The sequence below is a fragment of the Mus caroli genome, unplaced genomic scaffold (assembly GCF_978045245.1).
Source record: "Mus caroli unplaced genomic scaffold, Mus_caroli_1 scaffold_16, whole genome shotgun sequence".
Lineage (NCBI taxonomy): Eukaryota > Metazoa > Chordata > Mammalia > Rodentia > Muridae > Mus > Mus caroli.
The window spans coordinates 46242936-46270895 of NW_028227271.1; the positions used below are offsets into that span (position 1 = coordinate 46242936).

Below are 27960 nucleotides of genomic sequence, written 5' to 3' on the forward strand. Positions count from 1 at the left end.
TTGGTTTCGGAGGAGGCAGTTTCAAGGGAAGAAAGCGACCGAGGTCGCGGGAGGCGGGGTCCGACTTCTGACGACCGCTGACCCAGCAATCGCTTGAGCGGGGCGGAGCCTCGCAGGCCCGGGAGGAGGAGCTTCTCGCGACGGGGCGTGGCTTCTAGTGACAGAGGCGTGGCCCCCTCCTGACAGGGGGCGTGACTCTCCCTGACAGAGGGCGGGGCGGCGCACACCTCCCGCAGCGCTGGGTTCTAGAGGAGCGGCCTGGGTCGCATCCTAGAGGAGCGGCGGAGTCCTCGAGTGGGGCGCCCGGCTCGTCCCCGCCTCGGCTGGCTCCTCCTCGCGGCCCTTGTGGGTTCAGGGAGCAGAGACTCTCTCGCACCCTGGCCTGGCCTCTCGGAGCTTCTGCCGGGCTGCGGAGCTCCGTGGGGGGCCCCCTCGCGCGAGGGCCCTCCGAGTGGTTCCGGGGTTAGGGTTCACGGGTCAGAGTTGACTCCCTGAAAAGTGCAGTCGCTCTGAAATGCAAGATGGCGGCGGCGAGGCGCTGAGGCGAGGCGGCCCCTGCAGGTAGCTGCGCGAGCGGGCTGGGGACTGGGCCTCGCGGTTGCGGGTGGAACCCGAGCAGGAGCTCGCGGCGGGTAGGGAAGCCGAGAGGCGCGGGCGCTGGCGCGACACGGGACGGGGCAGCAGCGGGACACAGACACCCCTCCTCCTCGGGACCCAGCCCACGGCGCTTGGGCACGCAGGATCGGACTCGGAGGGACCGGGCCTGCCCCGCGGCGGGGCGGACGGAGTCGCAGCTCCCGGGTTCTCTCGGGAGGTTGTCAGAGCGAGGACTGAGCTCTGGGTGGAGGGTTTGGAGGGAAAGCCCCAGCGCCTTGGTTGGGAGAGCACTGAGTAACTTGGGGGCGCAGAGGGGATGGGGAGCCGGTCTCCCTGGGGGGGAAGGACGTCTCTGGGACAGCGGACCCTAACTACCGTGCGGGTCCTGGGGGAGATCTCCAGCGTTGGGCCTCCGGAGGCGTGAGGCCACCTCGTGGGGACGCGGCGCAGCCCCCCTCTGAAGAGTCAGCCAAGGATCTCCGGCTGGACTGTAGCGCACTGGCTTTGGGGTCGGAGCAACAGGAAACCTCAGCAGAGAAGACTCAGGAGTTGCATCCCCAAGAAGTATAGGGCGAAGTATATTTTGAGGAAGAGCAGGCTTTTAGGGGAGAAGTTCATTAAAGAGGGTGGAAACACACTTGTCTCTTTCTGCAGAGTCTGTAGAGGAGCGGGAGTGCAGACTTGGGAGAGCGATGGACCAGAGGAAGCTCCAAGCCTTGGGGCTTAAAGGGAATTGGCTAGGAGGGAATAAAAAGGACTGGGGTCTGATGGCAGGAAAGCCAAGCCCTGACGGAAGCTCTTTCCTTGTGTATTTACACCGAAGTTCCAAGAGAGGGACTTAGAATTCTTTGTTTCGGTACTCCAAAGGTACCAGTAAGAAACGAACCAAACGGAAGAATAAGATTCTGTTTGCTATCCTTAGCTTACTCTGGGCAAAGCAATTGGAAAACTGAATGTAGAGAAGCGTAAAGTAGGAATGCTCACAGGACTTTTCTGTCACTAACCCTTCTCTAAAACACAAGACCAAAACAAGCCAAGGAGGAAATTATGAGAAAGGCTGATTGAGAAGTTGTGACGTTTTTAGGGTGGGATTCCATGCAACTCGAAGAAGCAATTCTCTCGGAGATTAAAATTATGGCAAATGAAAATCCGGAAGGACCACTCCTTCCCCAGGAAAAGACTGTGTGTTGTGGGGTACACAAGTATACCTTTCTGTTTGTGATGCTGGTCATTGTATTTCAGAAGTCTTTGTCCTAACACTTTAATTTGTATGCAGTAGTAATTACCTGTTTCTTTTTATTTTTTTTTAATTTTATTTATTTATTTATTTATTTATTTATTTATTTTGGTTTTTCGAGACAGGGTTTCTCTGTGTAGCCCTGGCTGTCCTGGAACTCACTTTGTAGACCAGGCTGGCCTCGAACTCAGAAATCCGCCTGCCTCTGCCTCCCGAGTGCTGGGATTAAAGGCGTGCGCCACCACGCCCGGCCTCTGTTTCTTTTTAAAATGCCTTGAAAAAGTCATTATTTCAAACTGGCAGTGGGGATTAATAGAAGTTTGTTCTAACAAGGCTACTGGCACATAGATTATTTCTAAAGAAGCAATTCTGATTCCAGATTTTAAGTGAAGGAAAGAAAGGCTGAGTGCTGCCAGGGACAGTAGTTGGGTAACAGGGCATATAAGGAAAAGGACATTCATGAATATTTTTTATCTTAGTTTCTATCTCCATCCTCCAAGCATTTTAAAAGTATACAGACTAATTTTAGGCAAAGTAAAATGCATAATCTTAGATTTTGTTTTGAATTGAAGTTTCAAAACATAGCCTAGGCTGGCCTTGAAGTTATGGCAGTCCTCCTGCCTCTTCCTTGTCAGTGCTGGGATTACAAGTGTGTACCACCATCTCAATCTTAGATACTAATTTTTTACATTTATTGTTTATTTGTGTTTGTGTGCAGTTATGTGCACATCCCACTGTCTGCATGTGGAGGTCAGATGACAACTTTCAGGAGTTCTGGGTAGCAGACTCAGGTAGCAGGCTTGGTGGTAAATGCTTTTATTGACCAAACCACCTCACTGACCCTTAGGTAATTTTGTAAATATACAATTTATAGTATTTTATTTATCAATGAATTTTTTTATAGAACTACCTCTTGATATGTTTTATTTGACTGCTTAGATTAAAATGAGAAAAAAAGCCGGCATGGTGGCACATGCCTTTAATCCTAGCACTTGGGAGGCAGAGGCAGGCGGATTTCTGAGTTCGAGGCCAATCTGGTCTACAAAAGTGAGTTCCAGGACAGCCAGGGCTACACAGAGAAACCCTGTCTCGAAACAAACAAACAAACAAACAAACAAACAAACAAATAAAACGAGAAAAAATAAACTCCCAAGAATTCTAGTGACTTTGGTAACTTCTGACAGTCCTGAGCCATTTGTACATTCTCAAAAGAGCTTAATATTTTTGGTAGAGATGCTTTAAACATACAGGTCAGGTATAACCAGTTTATAGCTCAGCATTTGGAACACAACTTTAACTATGTGCTGTTCTTTGCTTTTCCCACAGTGCATATAGCTCTAGTGTTATACTCAGTTCTGAACAGATTAGTCTGGCAAACCAGAGAGGCATACATAGATGCCAGATGGTTTGAAAATATGCTAAGGCTGAAAACATAAATGTGTCTGTGTAGAAGATGCTCATCGGTAGCTTCGTCTCCTGCACAGCTGAGCTTGCTTGGCTTGAGGGTAGGACATGAAAGATGTCACAGTAGTTTTACCTTTCAGGATTCTTGGTTTTGCTGAAAAGGAGCAGAGCTTTGCTGTCTTACTATTGTAGTTGATAGCATACACGTGGAGGCTTGTTTCAAAGAGTTCCTGTTTTGTTTAATTCACACTCATATGGAAAAGTGATGTGATGAGGTATTTTCTCTTTTACTGTCATGCACTCTTTTTTTAAAAGTTTATTTTATTTATTTATAAGTGCTCTACTACATGTGCACCTGCATGACAGAAGAGGGTATCAGATTCCTTTATAGATGGCCATGAGCCACCATGTGGGGGCTGGGAATTGAACTCAGGACCTCTGGAAGAATAGCCAGTGCTCTTAACTGCTGAGCCATCTCTCCAGACCGTACTTTCATGCACTCTTTTTAAAAAGTTATAATATTGCTTGTGTTTGGGCATTTTGTCTACATGTATGTCTGTGCACCGTGGTATGCAGTGCCCTCAGAGGGCAGAGGAGGTGGCTGGATCCCATGGAACTGGAGTTATAGGCAGATGTGAGCCTCCATGTCGGTGCTGGGAATTGAACCCAGGTCCTCTGTCCTCTGGAAGGACAGTCAATACTTTTAAGGACTGAGCCTCTCTCCAGATCTTGGTCATGTTCTTAAAAGATATTCAGCCTGGCAGTGGTGGTACATGTATTTAGTCTCAGCTTTTGGGAGACAGTGGCAGGTGAATCTCTGAGTTTAAGGCCAGCCTGGTTCAACAGAATGAGTCTAGGGCTAATCTTGTCATTTTATATCATCTAAGTTCTTCAATGTATGTGCCATGAAGAGACACACATATACACTCAGATGTTTAACTGATATGTACCTTTGGCCTAAACAAGTAAAATGATACATTTTAGAAAACTAATATATATTGGCAGTTTCAGAATGACATTTGTTCAAGGAGGTCAGCTGAATAAATATTTGTTTATGTGTGTTTTTAAGTCCTATCCTTGCTACGTAGCTCAGACTGGCCTGGAACTTTCAATCCTCCCGCCTCTGTCTCCTTCTCCTGAGTACTATAATTATAAACACATGGCTAAGTTTGAATAGTTTTGTTTTGTTTTGGAGAGGGTCTCATGTAGCCCAGGCTGACTCAAGCTCCTTATGTAGCCAAGGAGGTCATTGAACTGCTCTTCCTAACCCAACCTACTAAAAAAATCTAGAGTTACCGTTGTGCTCTGAGGGCCAGTTTATGTTGTGTTGGGAACTGAGTCCCCAAGGCCTTGCATTCTGTGTGAGTCCTCTACTAACAATAGCCCTGAGAAATTATTTTTGTAGGGTTTTCATTTTCATTTTTTAAATTTAGAATTAAAAAATTCATATCAGAGCTTATTTTTAAACAGCAGTAATAGTAGCTATAAATGTATATATGTAAATGTATATTTATTATGTAAAATAAAGCTGTCAGGGCACTAGAAGATGACTCAGTGGATGAATACTTGCTGCTAATCACCTTAATTTGATTCTCAGAACCCCTTTAGTACTCTGGTCTAAAGAAGGGGAATGGACTCCTAAAAGTTGTCTTCTGCACCATGGCATGTGCCATCCTTCCAAATATATACACAAGTAAATAAATAGATATTAAAATAATAGTTATCATTAGTTATAGGTGATGAATATTTCTTGTATGATTTGAGTCCCCCTTTTCCTCTTCCTCAATATGCATTTCTCCTTTTTGGTTGTCATGAAAGGACATAGGATGCTTTGATATTTGCGGATATTTACTTATAATTATGTCTCCCTCCTATCCTAAATGTTTACTTCCATCTACAGCCCATTTTTTTGTGAAAAAGAAGGTTGTTAAAACTTAACTGGATATGGACTATGTGGAGGGAGGCATATAGGAGTGTAAAGGTTAACAAGACCAGTTCTTCCTCTATGATGTAAGATTACGTATATCAAAGATTTGTTAATTTTATGAAATACCCTTTACAGTGTGTCATATAGTAATGATTCATTTTGAAGGTAACTCAGAGTATGTATGTGTATAGGGCTTGAATTATATTATTTGTCTACTGTTAAAGCCAACTTAATATATCAGCATTATAAACAGGGAACGCAATGTACAGGTTGACTGTCAACCAGATCTTAAAAATATTTTATAGTTTATTAGCACTGATCAAATTTTAAACAGAGACTTCCTTTGTTATATAATGTGACAGTAATATAAGTAAAACCCAAACAAAATTTATTATGTTCTTACTAAGTACCAGAAAATAGCCTAAGAGCTATTTTCTTCTTCTTCCAGTCCTCAGAACAGCCCCATTAACAAAGTCCTGCTGCTTGCTCCAGCCTATAGATGAGGAGGCTGAGCACACAGACTCAGCCTGTGTTTAAAACCTTTTTTAAAACCAAGCAGGTAGTGAGCAGCAGTGCTGGGGTTTGTCCAGCTTGTTGCAGAGCTCAGACTTCTAGGTCTTTATAATTACTGCCAGAACAGCTTGTTCTTTTTTATTGTATAATGTACATGCTTGAGTTCTTTAATTTCTGAAATACGCTCACCCTAAATTAAAAAAAAATACTCTGGATTAGAAATGTCCTTAAGGAATCTCTGTATCAAAACTGGAATAGCATCAGAGAAATGTGGTTTTCATTCAGAAGAATCAAAGAGCTCATCTGGTGTGCCTCTTGGTCTGTGCCTTCACGTGTCTTGGCAGCTCATCTCAGGAGAGTCTTGTTCAGTAAAACATCTTACCCTTTCTGTGTGATTTAAGAATGAATTGCAGTTGGCTACCAATTTCCTACTGTATTAATAATTCACTTTTGAAAATAACCTTTCTCTGTGGCAGCTGTTCCCTATTTTCTCTCCTTATTCACGTCCTGTAATGGGTGCTAAGGAGTGGTTGAGTGTGGAGATACTAAAAAACAAAATTGTGTAGTCCAACGTGCAATGCTTCACCGTGTCTGCCAGTAAAGTGCTTTTACTTTTCATGAAACTAGTGGAAGGTTTTGGCCTAAGCTTTTATTCAGTGGATGTTTTACTATATTTACAATATTTCTTAAGCTTGTATGTACTATTATCAGGAGTAAGAACATAAGATACTTGGGAAAAATAAAAGATGATTTTCTGTTTCTCTGTGCTTTAGAGTATCTGTGATTTAAGAACAGCAACAAAATTTCTACTTTCAGGGCTAGGGAGATGGGTCAGTGGTTAGAAGCACTCACTGCTCTTCCAGAGGACTGGGGTTCAATTCCCAGTACCTGCATGGCATTTCACAACTGTCTGTAATTCCAAGAACTGACACCCTCACACAGACATACATACAGGCAAAACACCAATGTAGATATAAATAAATAAGTGAAATATTTCATCTTTCAAAAGTACTGCTGTTATTTTAGTTAAAGAAGCAGTTGTAGTTTTTATTAAAACTTCCCAGTGTATTAGGTACTCTTGGAAATATACCAAACATTTTAGACATTAGTTTGAATTTTCTGAGAATGATGAGTTAAAAATGTTGCATGTATATGATAGGGTCTCTCACTGTGTAACTCTGGATAGGCTGGAAATTGTTATGTAGACTTGGCTGCCCTTGGACTCATTGAGGTCCGACTGCCTCTGCTTCCCAAGTGCTGGGATTAAAAACATGCAGTGCCATGAAGGGCAATTCTAATTGTTTGTAATACATATAGAACCTTTAGCAGGTAGGGCCCAGCTGGAGGAAGTGGGTCTCTGGGTTCTAGGTAACCCAGACAAACCTTCCTGATGCTTGCTGGGACCATGGATATGTGAGCACATTTCTTCAGGTGCCTGTAGCCATGAATGCTGCCTTGCCTTCCTCACCATAAAACTATGAGCCAAAAGAAGTCCTTTTTCCATCTGCTGCTTCTGTAACAGAGTTTGTCACAATAGGATTTTGTCATTTTATTGAAAATAATATGTTACTGGATTGTTCTGTGTAAGTAGATTTTTAAAGCACCTTTGTGTTTCCTATCAGTATTGCATTTGGCATTTACATGTGTGTGTGTGTGTGTGTGTGTGTGTATTAATTTCTATGAGGAAATAAATTTTCCCCCAGAATTAAACACTTTTTAAAAGCCAAGGCCTAAACTGTGGTTGTTAGTAAGTCCGAGTAATATTGAGAATAATAAAATAATAGTATATTTTTCTTTGTAGAAGCCTGCTAGCTACTTTGGGACAATTTGTGATGATGGCCTGAGCCAAGTACCTCATTTGAAGGGATAACCTTCTGCTTTAAGGAACAGAATGCTGAAGAAGCTATGGCAGGTATGTGCTTCCTCATTCAGGGATGGTAAAGCCTCGTACAGATGTACTCACTTAAGTGTCCATACTACTGTATTTGACTAATGTTTTAAAATCTGCCTATACTCAAGATTCCAGGGGATATAGTGCCCTCTTCTTGCCTCTGTGAGCACGTACATACATGCATGTGCACACACACACACACACACACACACACACTCACACACACACACACACACACACACACAGTCTTAAAAAAAGGACAGTGATTCTCTCTTTTTTTACTTTTTCTTTTCTTAATGTTTTCCTTAAAACAGCAGCTAAGGGGTAGAGAGATGGCTCACTAGTGGTTAAGAGCACTTACTACATCTGGAATGACAGCACAAGTCTTTAAATCTCAGCACTTGAGAGGCAGAGGCAGGTATATCTCTGTGAGTTGGAGGCTAGCCTGGTCTACACAGTGAATTCCAGGATAGCCAGAGCTACATAGTGAGACTGTCTCAAACTCCTCCCGCCAAAAAAGGAGCACTTATTTCTAGAGGTCTTCAGAGGACCTGAGTTCAGTTCCCAGTATCCAGCCAGTGACTTACACCTGCCTGTAACACCAGCTCCAGATCAGATGCCACCTTCTGGCTTCCATGTGGAACCTGCCACATGTGGAATACACTCACATTGAGACACACATATGCATACCTATGAATAAAAGTAAAAATTAATAGTAGAAAGCAACTGTGCAGGCCAGGAGAGGGTGTCAGATCCCCTGGAAGTAGAGTTACAGGTAGTCGTGAACTACCTGACATGGATGCTAAGAACCAAGCCTGAGGCCGCTGCAAGAGCAGCACGCACTCTTACCTGCTGAGCCACCTCTCCAGTCCCTCATCATACATCTTATTTAGGATATTTGTAACAACAGATTTATTTTTATGTATTTATGTGTGTATTTATTTAATGTACACTGTAGCTGTCTTCAGACACACCAGAAGAGGGCATTGGATCCCATTACAGATGGTTGTGAGCCACCATGTGGTTGCTGGGAATTGAAGTCAGAACCTCTGGAAGAGCACTCAGTGCTCTTAACCACTGAGCCATCTCTCCAGCCTTTATTTAGGATGTTTATAATTTGTTTTTCAGCTAATATTTGCCATAGTCTGCCATGTGTCAGGCACTGCACCAGATGCTCTAATAATGTGGCTTGAAGACAAAGGAACATGGTCAGTGAAGGACCTAAATGTAGGGAAATTGATCTAAATTTTTACTGCTCTTTTGTTTATGTTAAAACTCCAACCAGCTACTGTGGCACATGCCTTTAATGCTAGAACCTGGGAAGCAGAGATGGGTGGGTCTTTGAGGTTAAGACCAGCCTTTTCTACACATCAAATTCCAGGCCTGCCAGAATTACAAAGTGAAATCGTTCTTAAAAATAAATCAATAAAGTACAATATTCAGGGGTAGTGAAATGGCTCAGTCTTTTGAAAAGCCCGATGTCCTAAGTTTCATCCCTGAGACCCACACCCTAGAAGGAGAGGACCAACTCTTGCAAGTAGTCCTTCCACATTCACATATATGCTGTGGCATACATGATCACACACTGAAAATAAAGAAATGTAATTAAAAAATACCTTTAAGACATAAATACTTGAAAATATACTATAAATATACAGGCTACTGATAATCGTGAATTATAATTATGAAAATTAGTATGTTATACTTTTACTTATATTAAACATACCAAGTTTTGAATATTTGGCTGTGCTTTACATTTTGATATATTTTACCTAATTTTGGCTTTTACAGGAAACATTAGGTGATATACTATAGACTTGAAATAATTTAGTCCAATTGTTATTTTAAATATTTTTCTAAAGTCAAATAAATATATCCTCACTGAAATAGGTAATAGTTGCCTCATTTTATAAATAGGAACTATAATGTACAGATGAATGATCTTCCAGTTTCTCAAGGAAAGATAGCCTTATTCAGAACAAAGCATTCTTATGGAGAAGACACAGCACACGTTCTTTTTTTTTTTTTGTTTTGTTTTTTGTTTTTTGAAACAGGGTTTCTTTGTAGACCAGGCTGGCCTTGAACTCATAAATTCACCTGCCTCTGCCTCCCAAGTGCCGGGATCAAAGGCGTGCGCCACCACGCCCGGCCCACAGCACACATTCTTGCAAACACTAGGGAAAACTGTCTGCAGCAGACAAGCACTTTTGGGTCCCATTCACTAACTGTCAACAAGTCAGTTTCATGATAGAGCTAGTTTATGCCACTCAATGTAATACCCCACCTCACAGCACATATATGCCAGCTGGGCTGTTAATGTCCTAGGGACATTCTCCTCCTCAAATAATGGGACCGAGTTTTCCAGCGGAACCTGTCCTGCCTGGATTCTTTAAGTCTTCAGTGTCATTAAGTTCCACTCTCTGACTTGAACAAAACTAGGTAGCAGTGGTAGCTCCTTACCTTTTAGCCTTTGTTAGCATTGGCAGAGGGATTCTCTGTAATGAGTTCACCTTTGGTCATGGCTTTCAGACACCTCAGCTTTTGTCATATCCATTTCTGCTTGTAGTCACTTTAATACTGGACTGCTTTTGGTTTTGACATTTTCCTGAGGTTTATTTTTTAGGTAATGATTCTAAGTGCCAGTAATATTTTAAAAGCATTTACATGGCTACACATTTGTGTTGTCAAGTTCCTAATTTAATATTTTTAAGAATTGGACTATGCAAATGTTTACATTTTAAATGTGAAAATGCCTTTCTTACTAGATTTGTAATTTTTACTTTGAGTACAAACATGTGAAACTAAATATTTCCAGCTAGCCGAATAGAGCTCTGATTGAGAGGTGAGAATGTGAGACTAAATGGAGCAGAGTCCCAAGAATTCCCAGGGAACTATACGAGTGAAGATTCCTAGGGATTCTTAGTGCATATATTTTTGCTTCTTAAGAACAGTTTTATTTAGTTGATGCTAGATAGAAACTAACATGAACCTAACAAACTATAATATCTTACAACATATTTTTATTTGACCCATATTTGCTATAAAATATTTATTTTATTCATATACAATCTTACCTAAATAACATATTTTGTGGCTAAATAGGCCATAATACTATTATCTGTTAATCATGTAATTTGAAATATAAGACTTGGGGATTCAATACAGCTACAATTCTGTCTAATTTATAAACATTTTAAATAACATTTGACATTTTCATTAACAGGCATAGAATCCAGTAACTTTAAACATTTTAAAATGTTTTATTTTATGAATATGGGTGTTTTTCTTGTATGTATGTTTTGTGCCATGTGTGCATCTGGTGCCTATGGAGGCCAGAAAAGGGCATTGGACCCCTGGAACAGGAGTACAGATGTTTGGGAGTCCCCATGTGGGTTTTTTTTCCTTTTTTTTTTTTATTAGGTATTTTCCTCATTTACCCCATGTGGGTTTTGATAATCAAATGTTGGTTCTTTAGTAGAGCAATCGGTGCTTTTAACTGCTGAGCCATCTCTCCATCCCAAATCTAACTCATTTTCTCTGTGAAAAAAGTACTTTGTTGTTGTTGTTGTTGTTTTGTTTTTTTGAGACAGGGTTTCTCTGTGTAGCCCTGGCTGTCCTGGAACTCACTCTGTAGACCAGGCTGGCCTCGAACTCAGAAATCCCCCTGCCTCTGCCTCCCAAGTGCTGGGATTAAAGGCATGCGCCACCACTGCCCATCTGAAAAAAGCATTTTAATATTTTAAAAATGTATTACATTATGATAGTTTTTTTTACAGAGCAGAAGTCATGTTTCTAAGTACAAACTGTCTTTGATCTGTTTGCAAGACTATGTTGTTTTCACTTGAATTTACTGCAAAAATAGTCCTTGGAATGTTTTTTCTTCCTTAGTTTCATGCTTAGTTTATAAAGTAGACATGCCCAAGTCATACATAAAGCTCATTTATTACTAGTGAACTTTAGATAATAGTAACTGTTTATTGAATGTTGCTACTATGTTTTGTGGAGTGCTTTAGGTCGGAGAGGATCTTCATACTCTGATGACTAAGTGACTTGTCCATGTGGGCTTGTTACAAGTAGTCTGTATAGCAGAGAACAGTGCTTTCAGTAGTTCTTCCAGAAGTGAGCACTCAAAGGAGTGAATGCGTGCACACACACACACACACACACACACACACACACACACACCCCTAAGGATTTTAAATTTTATGTGTATGATTGTTTTTGCCTCTGTGTGTGTGTGTGTGTGTGTGTATGTTTGTATGTATACTTTACCTCTGGTGTCCACAGAAGCTGCCACATGCCCTAGAACTGGAGTTACAGGTGGTTGTGAGCCACCATGTGGGTGCTAGAATTGAACCAGGTCCTTTAGAATGTGGAAGAGCACCAGTTCTTGTTTAACTGCTGAACTATCTCTCCAAACACCTCCTCCAACACTTTTTGAGACAGTTTCATGAATCTTGTGTTCCTTCAATGAACAGGGATGACCTTGAATTTACAATCCTCACTTTCTACTTCCAGAGTGCTGGGATGACAGGTGTACCCCACTATACCTGTCTGGGAAAACAATTCAGGATTTTGATGCATGCAGGGCAAGCATTCTACCAACTGGGCTACCTCCCTAGCTCCTTAAAGACATTTTACAAAGTAAGTTTTAAACATTGCTGGGCCTTTAATATGTTCTTTGTTGGAGCCTAGAGATGTCGTGGAAAGCCAAACACATTCTTTCTGACCATAAAAGAATTTGTATAAGGACTCCCAACATTTTTTTGCTGTGATGAAACAAATTTTGCTTTCATTGAGTCCTTCTGTAGAGAAATATTTTTGTAATTATTTCAATGAGTTCTGAATCATGAGTTGGTTGAAAAGCATCTTATCCTCAGAAGAAGCCGCTGTGACTCCTGTTCCAGGGGAGCTGATGCCCTCTTCTGACTTCCACAGGCACCAGGCACACATGTGATGCCAGGATGTAGATGGGCCTATAGAAACGGGCTTGGCCAGAGCTACCTAGAGAATATGGGTGATTTAAGGTCTCTTAGAACCAGATTCAGAACAGTGTCCCAAGACACACCTGCATACACCTGCTGAGAACAGTGTCCCAAGACACACCTGCATACACCTGCTGAGAACAGTGTCCTAAGACACACCTGCATACACCTGCTAAGGGGTGGGTTCCTGCCACCCTGAAAAACCTTATATAACTTTGTTTTTTGCCTTAAAAAGAAAACTTGTTTCCAGCTAGGCATGCCCTACAATCCCAACATTCAGAGTGAAGGAAGGTCAGGGGGTTAAGGCAGGAGGATTTGACATTGGAGGCCAGTCTGGGCTTTTATAACAAGACCCTGAGTCAACAAACAGAAAACTCAGCTTATTTAGTTGGTCCTAGGTCAGAACTAACACTAAAATAAAAATAAACTTGTCTGCAATTTTAAGTCTTTAAAATTATTATTTGTCATATTTTACAGAAAACAGTATCAAACAATAGTGAAGAAAATATATAAATACCATAAATATTCCACCTGTAACATGAAAAGTCTATTTTAAAAATATTCATCTAGTCTTTTTCTAAGAGTATAGTATATATTCTCTTACTTATTATTATTAATATAATGCAAATTTTATTCAGGTTTTTAAAAATACCATTGGATAAAATTCTTTCCATGTTCTTGTTATCATTTTTAATGGCACTATTACAACTGACTTAATCAGCTTTTAAAAACATATTTTTCTGGGGCTGGAGAGATAGCCCAAAGGTTAAGAGCACTTGGCTGCTCTTGGAGAGAACCTGGGTTCAATTTCCAGTACCCAGATAGTAGCTCACGGCTGCCTGTAACTCCTGTTCCAGGGAATCTGATGCCTTCTTCTGACTTCCATGGGGACCAGGCACACATGCCAAACAGACATGCAAAACATTCATACAATAAAAACTTAAGCCGGGTGTGGTGGCGCACGCCTTTAATCCCAGCACTCGGGAGGCAGAGGCAGGCGGATTTCTGAGTTCGAGGCCATCCTGGTCTACAAAGTGAGTTCCAGGACAGCCAGGGCTACACAGAGAAACCCTGTCTCGAAAAACCACAAAAAAAACCAAAACAAATATTTAATAAAGTAAAACAAACAAACAAACAAAAACATTTTTCTACAGACCCATGAACTGAAAGTTTTCCAAAAGTAATATGTACGGTGCTTGATGTATTTACACATGTTTTACTGTGTTTTAGGGCCCAGTGTTGCAGGACCTCGTGCAGCTGACCTCTAACTACTTTCTATAGTAAATGTGCAAAGTCCTGAGATTGGTTTTGGAGTCACTTTTAGTTAACTGTAAACAGAGGAGGAGATGTTTGTTACCTACAGTGACTTCTCTACAGAAGTTTTCCTGGGTTCATGTTATTGCCTTTAGTGACAAGGGAGATTAATTGGGACCATACCATTTTGTGTATATGTAGCATGAAAAGTCTGGGATTTCAGGTAGACCACCATGCCCACACAGCTTTTGGAAATTTCTGGGGATTGCACTCTGGTCTTCATGCTCCTGTGGTATATGCTTTATCACTGAGCCATCTTGCCACACAGTATGTATATCTATATATCTATCTCTCTACCTCTCTATCTCTCTATCTCTATCTATCTATCTATTTCTTTTTTCTTTTAAAAATTGAGATAGGGTCATGTGTAACCCAGGCTGGCCACAAACTGTGTAGCAGAGGATGGTATTGAACTCCTGATTCTCCTCTCAAGGGCTGGGTTTACAAGCATGCACCTAGCTCCATAGTAGTGATTTTTATTTCTGATTTTTAATTCAATTTGTGCCTTGTCAGCTGATTAAGTTACTTTCAAACAATTATAATATGCAAATTCTATCTCTTATTCTCCCAAAAGAATTTTTGAGAGAGTGGAAGACAGTTAAATCTCTTTGTGCATATGAGCTGTGAAGAAAACAGCTCTTGTTTGCCTTCGAGCTAGGTTATTCCTACTTATCTAGGGGAGTCTTCTCTGCTGCTTCTCATGAAGGCCCCTGTGCTGTGCTTTATATAGTTCTTGCTAATTTTCTTGTTAGTGGTCAGAACGATTCCAAGTAATGTTTGACTGCCAGTTTCCCTTGCTGCTGGCCTAGTGACTAAGCATAGGCAATCTATCCCGGCCACCTCTGCATGACACCTGTGCATGACACAATGTAAGGTACATGGTTGACATTTCATATGTTTTTGTTGAGTGACATTTTTGAAGAATCTTAGTTTTATAGGTAAGAAAACTTAGGATGAAGTTGAGTATCTTTTCCAAATATTTTACTGACAGAACATCTCTAAACCCTGTGGTTTTATGCTGTCTCATATAGCCTCTATGAAATAATTAGTGTCTGATTTTCTTCATCCATGAAATGGGTCAGTTGTACTAAAACTCTTGTTTTTAACAAAGTTATAACTTAAAGAGCCCTGAAGATTTTGTTGTTGTTGTTGTTGTTTGTGTGTGTGTAGGCAGAAACCTGAGGATAAATAACATCAGCTGTTATTTCTCAGGTGCTGTCCACTTTGGTTTTTGACGCAGGATCTCTCAGTGGCCTGGAACTTGCCAAGTACTCTAGGCAGGATAGGGAACTCCAGGGATCTGTTTGTCCCTGATCCCCGCCACCCACAACCCCATGTGGAATTAGAAGTGCCCAACCATGTTTGACTTTGTTGATGTTGTTTTGGGTATTGGAGATTGAACTCAGTTCTTGTGCTTCTTTCCATCTCCATCATTTTTTCTTTTATCTCTTTTCAGATTAAGTGCATTTATTTGGCTAAATCTTGAAGCTTTGTGGGGATTGGGGACTCGACTCTTCTCTTCTCTCTCTTCTCTTCTCTTCTCTTCTCTTCTCTTCTCTTCTCTTCTCTTCTCTTTTCTCTTCTCTTCTCTCTTCTCCCCTCTCCTCCCCTCCCCTCCCCTCACCTGCCCTCCCCTCCCCTCACCTGCCCTCCCCTCCCCTCCCCTCCCCTGCCCTCCCCTCCCCTCCCTTCTCAAGAAATATATGTGTGTATACTGTAGCTGTCTTCAGACACCAGAAGAGGGCATTGGATCCCATTACAGATGATTGTGAGCCACCATGTGGTTGCTGAGACTTGAACTCAGGACCACTAGAAGAGTAGTTAGTGTTCTTAACTGCTGAGCCATCTCTCCAGCCCTTTCATATTTTCTTAAAAACTGTCTTTCTTACTTTTCTCAACATTAAGACCAAGGCAACTTATAAAAGAAGGCACTTAATTTATAACTTTGTGCCAGCATGCTAGGTTGAATCTTTATTCAATTCCAGAGGGTGAGAGTCCATGACCATCATGACCAGAGTGGGGTGGCAGGGGAGGGCAGGGATGGTGCAGGAGCAGAGGCTGAGAGCGTATATCACATCCAAAATCATGAGGCAGGGTGCTAACTGGGAATAGTGTGGCCTTTTTCCCCCTTTATTCTTTTTTTTTTTTTTTTTTTTTTCGAGACAGGGTTTCTCTGTGTAGCCCTGGCTGTCCTGGAACTCACTTTGTAGACCAGGCTGGCCTCGAACTCAGAAATCCTGAGTTCGCCTGCCTCTGCCTCCCAAGTGCTGGGATTAAAGGCGTGCACCACCACTGCCCGGCTATTCTTGAGATTATAATATAATTGCACCATTTTTCCCCTCTTTACTCCCTCTTAGTCTTCCCATATGCCCCTCCTTGCTCTCTTTCAAATTCGCTCTCTTTCAAATTCATGATGACTCTTTTAATTATTGCTACATGTTTTTAAGTATATATGTATATGTATATGTACATATACTCCTAAACATAACCTTCTCAGTCTGGATAATGCCGTTTGGTGTTAGAGAACTAACTGCTGTGCTCTTCCCTGGAGAGAACTTTCCTCCACTCTCAGCATTCCTTAGTTGCCTATAGTTCTTTTTGTAGGATTGATGGAGTTCCCTGTTTGGATCTTTGAGGAGAACTACCACTTTACTAAACCAATCAATCCCTAACTATATTTTAAACATCTGTCCTTTACCCATGGGTTAAGGGTAATCCTCATTCCTCATCAAGGCATGGGCTTTTGAATCCTCAGAGCCTATCTATCTATCCACAGTGGCACACTTCCTATAACAAGGCTGCACCGAAAGCTTCCCAAACAGTTCCATCAAGTGTGGAAAATGAGCATATTCTCATTCAGCCCATGAGAACTATTTAAATAATATCCAGACTCCAGCTTTGTTAGCAAAACAGAATGTGAAGGCAGGTTGTAGTGAGCAGCTTTCGAAGAAGAAAGGGTCTCAAAGGTCTACGTAGTTAGATACAGAGACCGCAGATGTTAAACAGTCTGAGCCCCTTGAGGTAAGTAGGTTGCTTTTTGTTTTTCCATGTGTAGCCCAGGCTGGCCTTGTGTTCACTGTGTAGACCATGTAAGCCTGGAACTGGTGATTCTCTTTCCTTAGCTTTTTTAGTGTGCACCCTCCCATGAATCTATGCAGAGCATATAGTTCATACATACAATTTTTTTTTTTTTTTTTGGTTTTTCGAGACAGGGTTTCTCTGTATAGCTCTGGCTGTCCTGGAACTCACTCTGTAGACCAGGCTGGCCTCAAACTCAGAAATCTGCCTGCCTCTGCCTCCCAAGTGCTGGGATTAAAGGCGTGCGCCACCATGCCCCGCAGCATTTCCATATTCTTAAAGTAAATAATTGGAGCACATTCACCCCTCTTGTTCTTTCTCCTTGCTACCTGCTCTTCTTCACATTCATTCTCCCAGTTAGCTTTGCTTCTATTTCATGTTCTATATAAACATATGCTTTTATGTGTCTGTATAAAATTGAGGAGCCATAAAGAGCTAAAACATGGAATATTGTCTTTCTGAGGTTGATTTTTTTTTCTCTTAATATGATCATCTTTAGTAGCATACGCTCATAAACATAATTTGACTGACATTTTGGCTTTTCAGAGTAATTTTGTTTGAAAAGGGCCTCTCCTTAAAAAAAAAAAGATTTATTTATTTATTTAATGTATATGAGTACACTGTAGCTGTCTTCAGACACACCAGAAGAGGGCATCAAATGTCCATTACAGATGGTTGTGAGCCACAATGTGGTTTCTGGGAATTGAACCAGGACCTCTGGAGGAGCAGTCAGTGCTCTTAACCACTGAGCCATCTCTCCAGCTCAGGGCTCCCTTTCTTTTTTAATTTTTTTTTTTTGTTTTTTTTTTTGTTTTTTTTGAGACAGGGTTTCTCTGTGTAGCCCTGGCTGTCCTGGCACTCAGTTTGTAGACCAGGCTGGCCTCGAACTCAGAAATCCGCCTGCCTCTGCCTCCCAAGTGCTGGGATTAAAGGCACACACCACCACCGCCAGCTCAGGGCTCCCTTTCTTAAAACATCAATTTTGAAAACTACTACTTTCAGAAAACAAACCTCTCTGTCTTTGATTTCTAGCTGTTAGTATGTCCCGGTTAAAGACAGCCTTTTTCAGATGCAAGAGAATAAAGTTATAAGATAGCTTATTTTCCCACCCATCAGCAATACCCTCGCTGTCCATACATTGCCCTTCTACTTGGTTGGGGGATTCTCTACTGTGGCTTCTCGGTTTTTATGTGCTGGATATTGAATCCAAGCTCTCATTGCTACCCCTGAACTCTGAGAATCCCTGTTTTTAGTGATAATCAGCTATCAAATAGCTGCGTGATTGACAATTTGAAAATACCAATGATTCCTATTTGATTAGAAGATGATACTAGTTTACAAGAGCTAAATAGTTTTGAATTTCAGAGATTTCTTTATAATCGCTTACAAATAAAAACTCATTTTGGGGCTGAAGAAATAGCTCAGCGATTAAGAGCACTGACTGCTTTTTCAAAGGTCCTGAGTTCAAATCCCAGCAACCACATGGTCGCTCACAACCATCTGTAATGAGATCTGATGGCCTCTTCTGGGGTGCCTGAAGACAGCTACAGTGTATTCACATATAATAAATAAATAAATCTTAAAAAAAACCCACATTTTAAAATGGTACTTTCACAGTACTTGTCATTATACTTTATTCTTATTCATACCTCCCTCTCACTGTGCTTCCCCCATCTCCCCCTTCTGTTGGACTCCTATCTCCAAATACCCTTCCCTTATGCTTTCCCATACAAAGATTCTACTGCCCTTTCCCTTAAGATCCTTTCTTCCTACTCATGGTTTCCTTTACACTTTCATGACACACTAACATCCCTATCTATCTATCTATCTATCTATATATGGATATATACATATATCAGAATTTAAAGAAGTGTGTGTGTGTGTGCACCATACACACACACACACACACACACACACACACACACATATATGTATATGTATATATGTGGATGTCTCAGTATCAATATTGTGAATGCAGCTATTGTTGACTGTAGTGATCTGTTCTGACCCAGTTTGATTCAGTGGAACTACTTCCCTATTCCTATCCATTCAGGTTAATTGACAGGGACTACCTGCTTCAGTACTGACTTGTTTGCACTGTCAATCAAACATGAACGAGAGGTCAGCCAGAGAAGCTCAGCTGGGAAAGTGTTAGACTGAAGATACTGAGGTCCTTTGCTTTGTCATGAGTTTTGGAGACTGCTTTATCATAATAAAGTTGTTACTGGAAGGGGTTTGGGGGGCAATCAGGACAACAGTACAGGTATGCAAGTGTAGGTAGGGATCAGGAATAGAAATGTTGTTAGCAGTGGTCTGCTACAATACCGTAGGCACTAGATTAGAAAATAAATAGGAGAGGTGACTTATAATGCAGAAAGATATTATATTAACTGTACAAATGACCTGGAATCAAGTGCAGCCTGAGATAAACTTTATAAGTGTATCAAGTATCCCTGGAATGACAGGATATAGGAAGGAGGAGGAGGAAGATACCAAGAGATGAAGTAGAAAAGTGAGGTTGGGGCCAGAGAGTGAAGGGAACTGCATATGCCTTGCGGAGCTATTCCAAACAGTTTTAAGCCTGTATGCTATTCTTTCAGCATTTGAGCCCAGACAGCAGAGAAGGAAGAAGACTTAGTTGATGGGTTGAACTTTGTATACTTGTCACTGGTCACTGTTAACAGATTGTTGTTACTTTAGACTGGTAAGAGTGTGCTTGCCATAGCAGGCTCCTTTCTACTATCTAGCTAACTAAAAGATCTAAATCAACACACGTGGAGCTGACCCTAAGTATCATATGGTCTTCAATGTGTTGGCTTAGAGATAGAAATCTATTTAAAATCTTAGAGTTCCTGATTCAGAGTATATATCTGTATAACTGACCTATGCTACAGCTTAACATAAGTAATTATAATAACATAATTGGATTAAAAATCATAGTCATGCATTTTAAATTTATTCCAATGTAGGTGATTGGAGTTGTGCTTCATACATTTCAGCAGTTCAGCAGTGTTTTATCTGCCAACTAAGCTTTTTACTTGAGTGCACCATGGAAACGCTACCAATGAGACTTGTTGAGCACAAAAGTGGACTTGAAGAGCTAGAAGCCACTGTTTTCAAATGAAGGATTCCAAACAGTTTTAAGCCTCAGTGCTTTTAAATCACCACTGAGATTCCCCTTCATCCCTGCCCCTAAAATCAAAATGGCAAGCAGACGAAAATCAACAACACCTTGCATGGTCCTTGCCAGTGAGCAGGATCCAGATCTTGAGTTGATATCGGATTTGGATGAAGGCCCTCCCATCCTGACACCCGTAGAGAATGCTAAAGCAGAGAGTGTCTCCAGCGATGAAGAAGTTCACGAATCTGTGGATTCTGACAATCAGCAAAATAAGAAAGTGGAAGGGGGCTATGAATGTAAATATTGTACTTTTCAAACTCCAGATCTAAATATGTTTACTTTCCATGTAGATTCAGAACATCCCAATGTTGTGCTGAATTCCTCCTATGTTTGTGTTGAATGCAATTTTCTTACCAAAAGGTATGATGCACTTTCTGAGCATAATCTGAAATACCACCCAGGAGAAGAAAATTTCAAGCTGACTATGGTGAAGCGGAATAACCAGACAATCTTTGAACAGACAATAAATGATCTAACTTTTGATGGCAGTTTTGTTAAAGAGGAGAATACAGAACAAGGAGAATCCATAGATGTTTCTTCTTCGGGAATCTCCATTAGTAAAACTCCCATCATGAAAATGATGAAAAATAAGGTAGAGAACAAACGGATTACAGTCCACCATAACTCAGCTGAGGGCACTTCTGAAGAGAAAGAGAATGGAGTAAAAGCAAGCCGGGAAGAAAATGCAGAAAGTGTGAGTTCTTCAGCTTTAGAATCCAATACAAGTACTTCCACCGCCAGCAGAGTGCATCCCAGTCCTGCCAGCACAGTGGTGACCCCCACAGCTGTTCTTCCTGGGTTAGCACAGGTGATAACTGCGGTGTCTGCTCAACAGAACTCAAACTTGCTCCCTAAAGTCTTAATCCCCGTTAATAGCATTCCTACCTACAATGCTGCATTGGATAACAATCCTCTTCTACTTAATACCTACAACAAATTCCCTTATCCTACAATGTCAGAAATTACAGTTCTTTCTGCTCAAGCAAAATATACAGAGGAACAAATCAAGATCTGGTTTTCAGCCCAACGTTTAAAGCATGGTGTTAGTTGGACTCCTGAAGAAGTAGAGGAGGCGAGAAGAAAACAATTCAATGGAACAGTACATACTGTACCTCAGACCATAACTGTTATTCCTACACACATTTCCACAGGGAGTAACGGGTTACCATCTATCTTACAGACATGCCAAATTGTTGGTCAGCCAGGTCTGGTCCTTACTCAAGTAGCTGGAACAAACACCTTGCCAGTAACAGCACCCATTGCCCTGACAGTGGCAGGGGTTCCAAATCAAACAAATGTACAAAAGAGCCAAGTGCCTGCTGCTCAGCCTGCTACAGAGACAAAACCAGCCACAGCAGCAGTTCCATCCTCGCCAAGTGTCAGACCTGAAGCTGCACTAGTGAACCCAGATTCATTTGGTATTCGGGCCAAAAAGACTAAAGAGCAGCTGGCAGAACTGAAAGTTAGCTACCTAAAAAATCAGTTTCCCCATGACTCAGAGATCATCAGGCTTATGAAAATAACAGGCCTTACCAAAGGCGAGATTAAAAAATGGTTTAGTGATACAAGGTACAACCAGAGAAATTCAAAGAGTAACCAGTGCTTACATCTCAACAATGACTCCTCTGCCACTATCATCATAGACTCCAGTGATGAAACCCCAGAACCCCCAGCGGCAGCTGCTTCACAGCAGAAACAGTCCTGGAATCCCTTTCCTGACTTTGCTCCCCAGAAGTTTAAAGAGAAAACTGCAGAGCAACTCCGTGCCCTTCAGGCAAGTTTTCTCAACAGTTCTGTACTTACTGATGAAGAAGTAAATAGGTTAAGAGCGCAAACCAAACTTACTAGAAGAGAAATTGATGCTTGGTTTACAGAGAAAAATAAAACAAAAGCTTTAAAGGATGAGAAAATAGAAGTAGATGAAAGTAATGTAGGTAGTTCCAAAGAAGAGCCTGGAGAAAGTTCTCCTGGAGATGAAACAGTTGCACCTAAGTCAGGAGGGACAGGCAAGATATGTAAGAAAACACCAGAGCAGCTGCACATGCTTAAAAGTGCATTTGTCCGAACACAGTGGCCATCAGCAGAAGAGTATGACAAGCTGGCTGAAGAGAGTGGCCTTGCCAGAACAGATATAGTTAGTTGGTTTGGGGATACCCGTTATGCTTGGAAGAATGGAAACTTGAAATGGTACTACTACTATCAAAGCTCTAATTCAAGTAGTTTGAATGGTCTGTCTTCCCATAGGAAAAGAGGGAGAGGCAGACCCAAAGGAAGGGGCAGGGGCAGACCACGTGGGCGGCCCAGAGGCGGAAAAAGAATGAACACCTGGGACAGGGTACCATCGCTTATAAAGTTTAAAACTGGAACAGCAATACTTAAGGATTATTACCTGAAGCACAAATTTCTTAATGAGCAAGACCTTGATGAACTTGTCAACAGATCACACATGGGTTATGAGCAGGTCAGAGAGTGGTTTGCAGAAAGACAGAGAAGATCTGAGTTAGGTATAGAATTATTTGAGGAAAATGAGGAGGAAGATGAAGTTGTTGATGATCAGGAAGAAGATGAAGAAGAAACAGATGATAGTGACACTTGGGAACCCCCACGACATGTGAAGCGGAAGCTTTCTAAATCGGATGACTGAAATGTAAGTGTTTAGCCTTCATGTTTATCATCATATATGTGTTTTAAAAGCTATCTTATTGGTTCACTCATCTTCACGTGTGTGTGTGTGTGTGCATGTGTGTGCGTGCATGTGTAGGCCAGAGGCCGATACTGTCTTCCTCTATTGCTCTCTGCCATAGTTTTTGGGACAGCATCTCTTTGAATCTGAAGCTCACTGATTTAGCAATACTAGGTGTTCAGGGAACTCCAAAAGCTCCAAGGATCCACCTCTCGCTACATCTTCACTAGGAATAAAGGTGTGCACTGCTGTGCCTGGCTCTTATGAGGGGCCTTGGATCTGAACTCAGGTTTGCATATTTTTATGCAAGCACTTTGGTGACTTGAGCCATCTCCCTAGCCCTTATCTTTACTTCCACTAAGTTTTTTAAAGACTATTTTTTCCTAATAAGAGGACTAGGTGCCACTAGTCATGACATGTATTATTATTATGTGTATCTTGATTATTGTATAGGGTTTACTGTTCTAATGTCCCTTTAATTATTTATTTTCCATATAAAACATTTTAGTTTGTTTCAAAGAAAAGGAAGGAGGGAAACAGAAAACAAACAGTAAAGGTAACTAAAAAGTATTTCTTGTAACCTCCTCTCTACCAATGCTTCATTTTTGTCTATGTAAGGAAACAATTAAAAAAAAAAAAACTAAAAATAAGGGCAAGTATACTGAAGGGAGAGACCACAGCACAAGGACGGATGGGTTTGAGGAAACTGAAATAAAAGTAGATGCTTTTTTTTCTCCTTGTTGTCTCTCAAAATGTTATCAGACTTTTAATAGAGTTTAAGATGTATTGCACACTCAGTATCATTTTCTGTTAAAAGACAAAGGCCTATTCTAGGTCCTGTATCAACTCACCAGTGCTCAGGTGGCATCTGTTTTGGAGTAACTACAATATAATTTTTTGTCCTAAATCAAAAGTCAGAAAAGAGATTTCATATTTGATATAAATTAACTCAGTCACCTAAAATATCTTTTGCTCTTTGGGATAAGATAAACTTCCTTTATTGTAAGTACTATGTTTGGTTAAAAAAATTTCCTACCGGATGTGGCTTCATATTCCCATAATCCTAACATTAAGAAACTGAGGCAGGAGGTGTTCAAGTTTGAGGCTAGCCTGGGCTACATAGCAAGATCCTCTCTTAAAACAATATAAAATCTTCATAGTGCAAACGAATACACTTTAACTAAAAGTTTTGGCATGATCCTTAATAGACTGTAGATTAAATTAAAAATTTACTGTAGTTGCAGGTAGTTACCTAAAGTTAGGCTTCAGTTCTTTGTATGTGAGTTCGATTACTGGGGAGTGAGCTAGGGGAAGGTTTATGCCAGGCAAGCATTCTAGCACTAAGCTACATTCTCAGCCCAGAACTTCAATTCTTAATTCTTTTGGAATTCAGGAACATGGTTTTATTCTTTTCTGTTCTTTGTTTGGGGAATATTCCAGAATAAAAACACATTGTTTTGAAAACAGTTTAGTTGTCATGAAATGCCTGTGTTTGTCTCTCTGTAGCTCAAACAGCATCTAGTCAGCAATTGCTGTTGTGTTTTCAATCACTGAATGAGGGAGGGGCATAGGCTCTTATTATTATTTTGTATGTGAACATAGGTACTTATTTCCTTGACTTCTTTCCTCTCTAACCTACATGCGTACTCTTTTATTCTACACAGTATTTTCTTAATCCTCGGGAGGCATCTTCCTGGCTTGTTTATTTTAGCAATTATTTATAGAGACCTTAATAAAGGCTACACACTTGTCTCTCTTATTAACAGTTCCTTCCCAGTTTCTTATCACCAACATCCCTAAGACAGAAATCAGATGGAATGAAGCTTTGCTTATTTCATCAACAGTCTAAGTCTCATTGCAGGCCAGAGACTAGCATGTCATCATTTTAAGTCACAAGAAGCTCAAGAGTTTTGTAGCATTATCCTGAAATCTAGCCCTCCACTTCCTCATGTCAGAGACTTCACCACAGGCTTTGTTCTGACCCAGATGCATAAAATATTTGTAGCAGGCTTTTTTTTTTTTAATTGCTAAACACAAGAACATGTCTTCCGCCAAGATTACATCAACAAATTTGTTGCTGCAGTGAATTGTTGATGCAGCCTTTGCAGTCATTTTCTGGGGAGTGGTAATCATCTAAAAATAGGTGAAATTTTCCATACTGTTTACTTGGATCTGACTTTCACTTATATAATAACAGTTACAGATACTGATTATGGTCATAAAGTTCACTTAAGTCTGGTTTTAAGACTTTATACTGTATGTAGTATATGTGTCCTTTGCTTTCAAAACACAAAGAAGCCAGGGCTGAGAAAGTAGTTCAGTAGATAAAGCATTTGCCTGAGTTCAGACCCCAGCACCTGTTCTGCAGGCACAGTACTAGTAACCCCAACGCTGAAGAGAGATAGATGGTGGAGAGAGATGTACACCTGGAGCTCACTGGCCACCTAGTGTAGCTGTATTAGAGCTTTGCTGGCTTGTCTCTGAAACTAAAGGCAAAAGTCAGCTGAAGAACACATCCCTCCACACACACCTACCAATGGCTGGCCATGTGCACCCTCCCATGAATCTATGCAGAGCATATAGTTCATACATACAATTTTTTTTTTTTTTTTGGTTTTTCTCTGTGTAGTCCTGGCTGTCCTGGAACTCACTTTGTAGACCAGGCTGGCCTCGAACTCAGAAATCTGCCTGCCTCTGCCTCCCGAGTGCTGGGATTAAAGGCGTGTGCCACCACGCCCGACATTCATATATACAATTTAAGAAACACTTGGAAATGTAAAATTATAAAACACATCAATTAGCATGTTATAATTCATTTAACAAAATAATTCTCACAAAATTATTCAGTATAGGTTTCCTCTTAAAAGTTTTATTTAAATGATTTGGCTTACAAAAACCAAACCTTCCCAAAATATTGCAACTAGGCAAAGAAAATCACAGAAGGCAGATATAAAAGTAGTTCCTCTTTTACAACCCAGAACTCATTGTTTAATAGGAACTTTGATGAATATACAAAGGAATATGATAAAAAGATACTGCAGAACACAAAGTAAATATAACTTTTGTACAAGTTAGCCTTGCGTACAAGCAGAAATACTATAAACTGTTAGGCTTCATGTTACAAATACTGACAATGAAATATCTTCCTCCTAATAATGTGATACGTGATTACAGAAAGGCGTCTGTCTAAAAGCAAATGTGGCCAATGAGGAACACACACATGGCTTACACAAACTGCACTGTGCGGTGTGCGTGGTGAGTGACCTCAGTGTTAAAGGGAACGCGGGATGCACTAGTGCTAGCTGTTTATTTACTCTAAAAGCAGAAATTAAAATGTGGTTGTCTTTAAAATTTCAGGGGTTTGTTTATTTGTTTTTCTTTTATAGCTACTTAAAATTCTGAAGGAGAATAAGTTCTTCAACTCAAGATCTCTGAATTACTGTGAATGGGCCCAACTAATCCTGATGACACTGAAAATGCTTTGGGGCATACATACTCTCAAAATAGAATCCAATGTCCAAAAGAAATGGAACTTGATGTTGTGCCAAAGTCAAACTGCTGCAGTCGGGGGAAGTTCCGCAATGTATATAGAGCGCTAACTAAACACACCTGTAAAAAGTGAAATTTTAATACAGTCCATTTTTACCCTGACAGGGTGGAAACCTTGTGAATCTTTGACTTTCTAAGGGGTTAATGACCACTAGAGCTTGTCCTCACATCTAGTCCAGCTTACTGCTGTGTAAGATGGGCTGTATTACCTGTATTCTTTGACATGTGATTAAGCTTACAGCTTTGAGTGACCAAACATTTTACAGAGTAAAAGTTGTTAGAAATGAAAGAGGAAAACCAAACCCTACTTTACTTCTGTGTCTTATTTATCAGGTCCTACACCAAAATTCCACAGTTTGCAGTGTGCCTGTGCCTGTTACGTTAGGACAGGAAGACCTGTGGCTTGCTGGCCTTCATGACTAGACCCTCCCCTGAACACTCATACAAAGCACTGTTTCCATTTGTAGCACTGTGTGACTCCTCTGTCAGAATCGACTTGCTTTTTACTAAGCTGAAGATACTACCCCAAGGGAAAAAGAACTTAGTAGAGAGGAACTCTTAAAACTGTTCCACACATGAAACAGAGTCCACAGTAAAATACATGCGCTGCGCATTCTCACGGGCACCAGACAGGCTCAGGTCAGATTTTGCAGGAATTACTTTTCATGAAATTCTACCTTGTAGTAACACTTTCAGTGAACAGAGAAAAAGAATTCGGAACCTAACATGTTAAAAATTACCTTTTCGTGTAAGAATCGGAGCTTGTTAACGGTAAGTCTGCTGCAGCAGAAGACAGAGAGTTCCTACTGACTTGTCACTAGACTGGTGCTGATGTCGTGTTGGGAAGGACCCTTTCTGTTGTGATCATAGGACCACTTTTCAATCTGTGCTTTCCTCACAGGACAAACTGTCAGTTTTATTAGATTTGGACTTAAACAATTTTTTTTGGATGATCACACATAGTGGGTTTGGCCAGTTCATGTTTTGTCTAACTTAATGAATACTAAATACTAAGCTCTTGGTTAAATGTTTGTCAGCTAATGAGAAATGTTATGATAAAGCCTTGACTATGCATGCTGCTTTCATTTTGATAAACTTTTTATTTTTTAACTATAGCTTTATTAGCAATTCCCAAATGCTGCAATTTGCTGATTTCTTCACACAGACAGCTGGCTTTGTGGGTGGCTTTTTCATACTACTGTTAACTTTTTTTAAAAAAAGAAGTGATGTAAAGACTGTAACAATTGAATGCACTAAGCTGTTTTTCTTTTACACATTTAAAAACTTCTTAAAGTACTCTGTATTATAATGATTAAATTGCTCCCTTTTTAAAACCATTGCTAATGTGGTCTGAGTTTTATTTGACAGTAATTTTAATGCTCTCAAGATTCAATCCTTGAGCTGTCAAGGATCGGAGATGAAGGATTTGAATATATTTACATTACGATTCCTTTGTGCTATGCTAACTTTGTATAGCTGCAAATAACTTTGTGATTTTTCCATCTCACTGGTAGGCTGGGCGAAAGTCTGCTCTGATGTTTGCTAGCTTTTAAATACATTTATTCGACAGTGCAAAAGAGCTTTTCTTTCCTGGTTGACTA

General features: G+C 40.7%; 1 protein-coding gene across 2 annotated transcripts; it reads left to right on the top strand.

The window, feature by feature from the left end:
• The first annotated feature begins 249 nt into the window (after positions 1 to 249).
• Zhx1 (zinc fingers and homeoboxes 1) lies at positions 250 to 27696 on the top strand. Of its 2 annotated transcripts, XM_021183178.2 has the most exons (5): positions 250 to 561; positions 7480 to 7590; positions 12088 to 12213; positions 19916 to 22774; positions 26197 to 27696. In XM_021183178.2, the coding sequence occupies exon 4, from the start codon at positions 20150 to 20152 to the stop codon at positions 22769 to 22771; it is 2622 nt and encodes an 873-aa protein (XP_021038837.1). In that variant the 5' UTR covers positions 250 to 561; positions 7480 to 7590; positions 12088 to 12213; positions 19916 to 20149; the 3' UTR covers positions 22772 to 22774; positions 26197 to 27696. The 2 variants fall into 2 exon arrangements, with proteins under 2 accessions (XP_021038837.1, XP_021038836.1); XM_021183177.2 differs by lacking the exon at positions 12088 to 12213.
• Positions 27697 to 27960: the final 264 nt, after the last annotated feature.

Coding starts and splice junctions, on each gene's coding strand:
- Zhx1 (XM_021183178.2), top strand. CDS start 20,150: ATGGCAAGCAGACGAAAATCAACAACACCTTGCATGGTCCTTGCCAGT.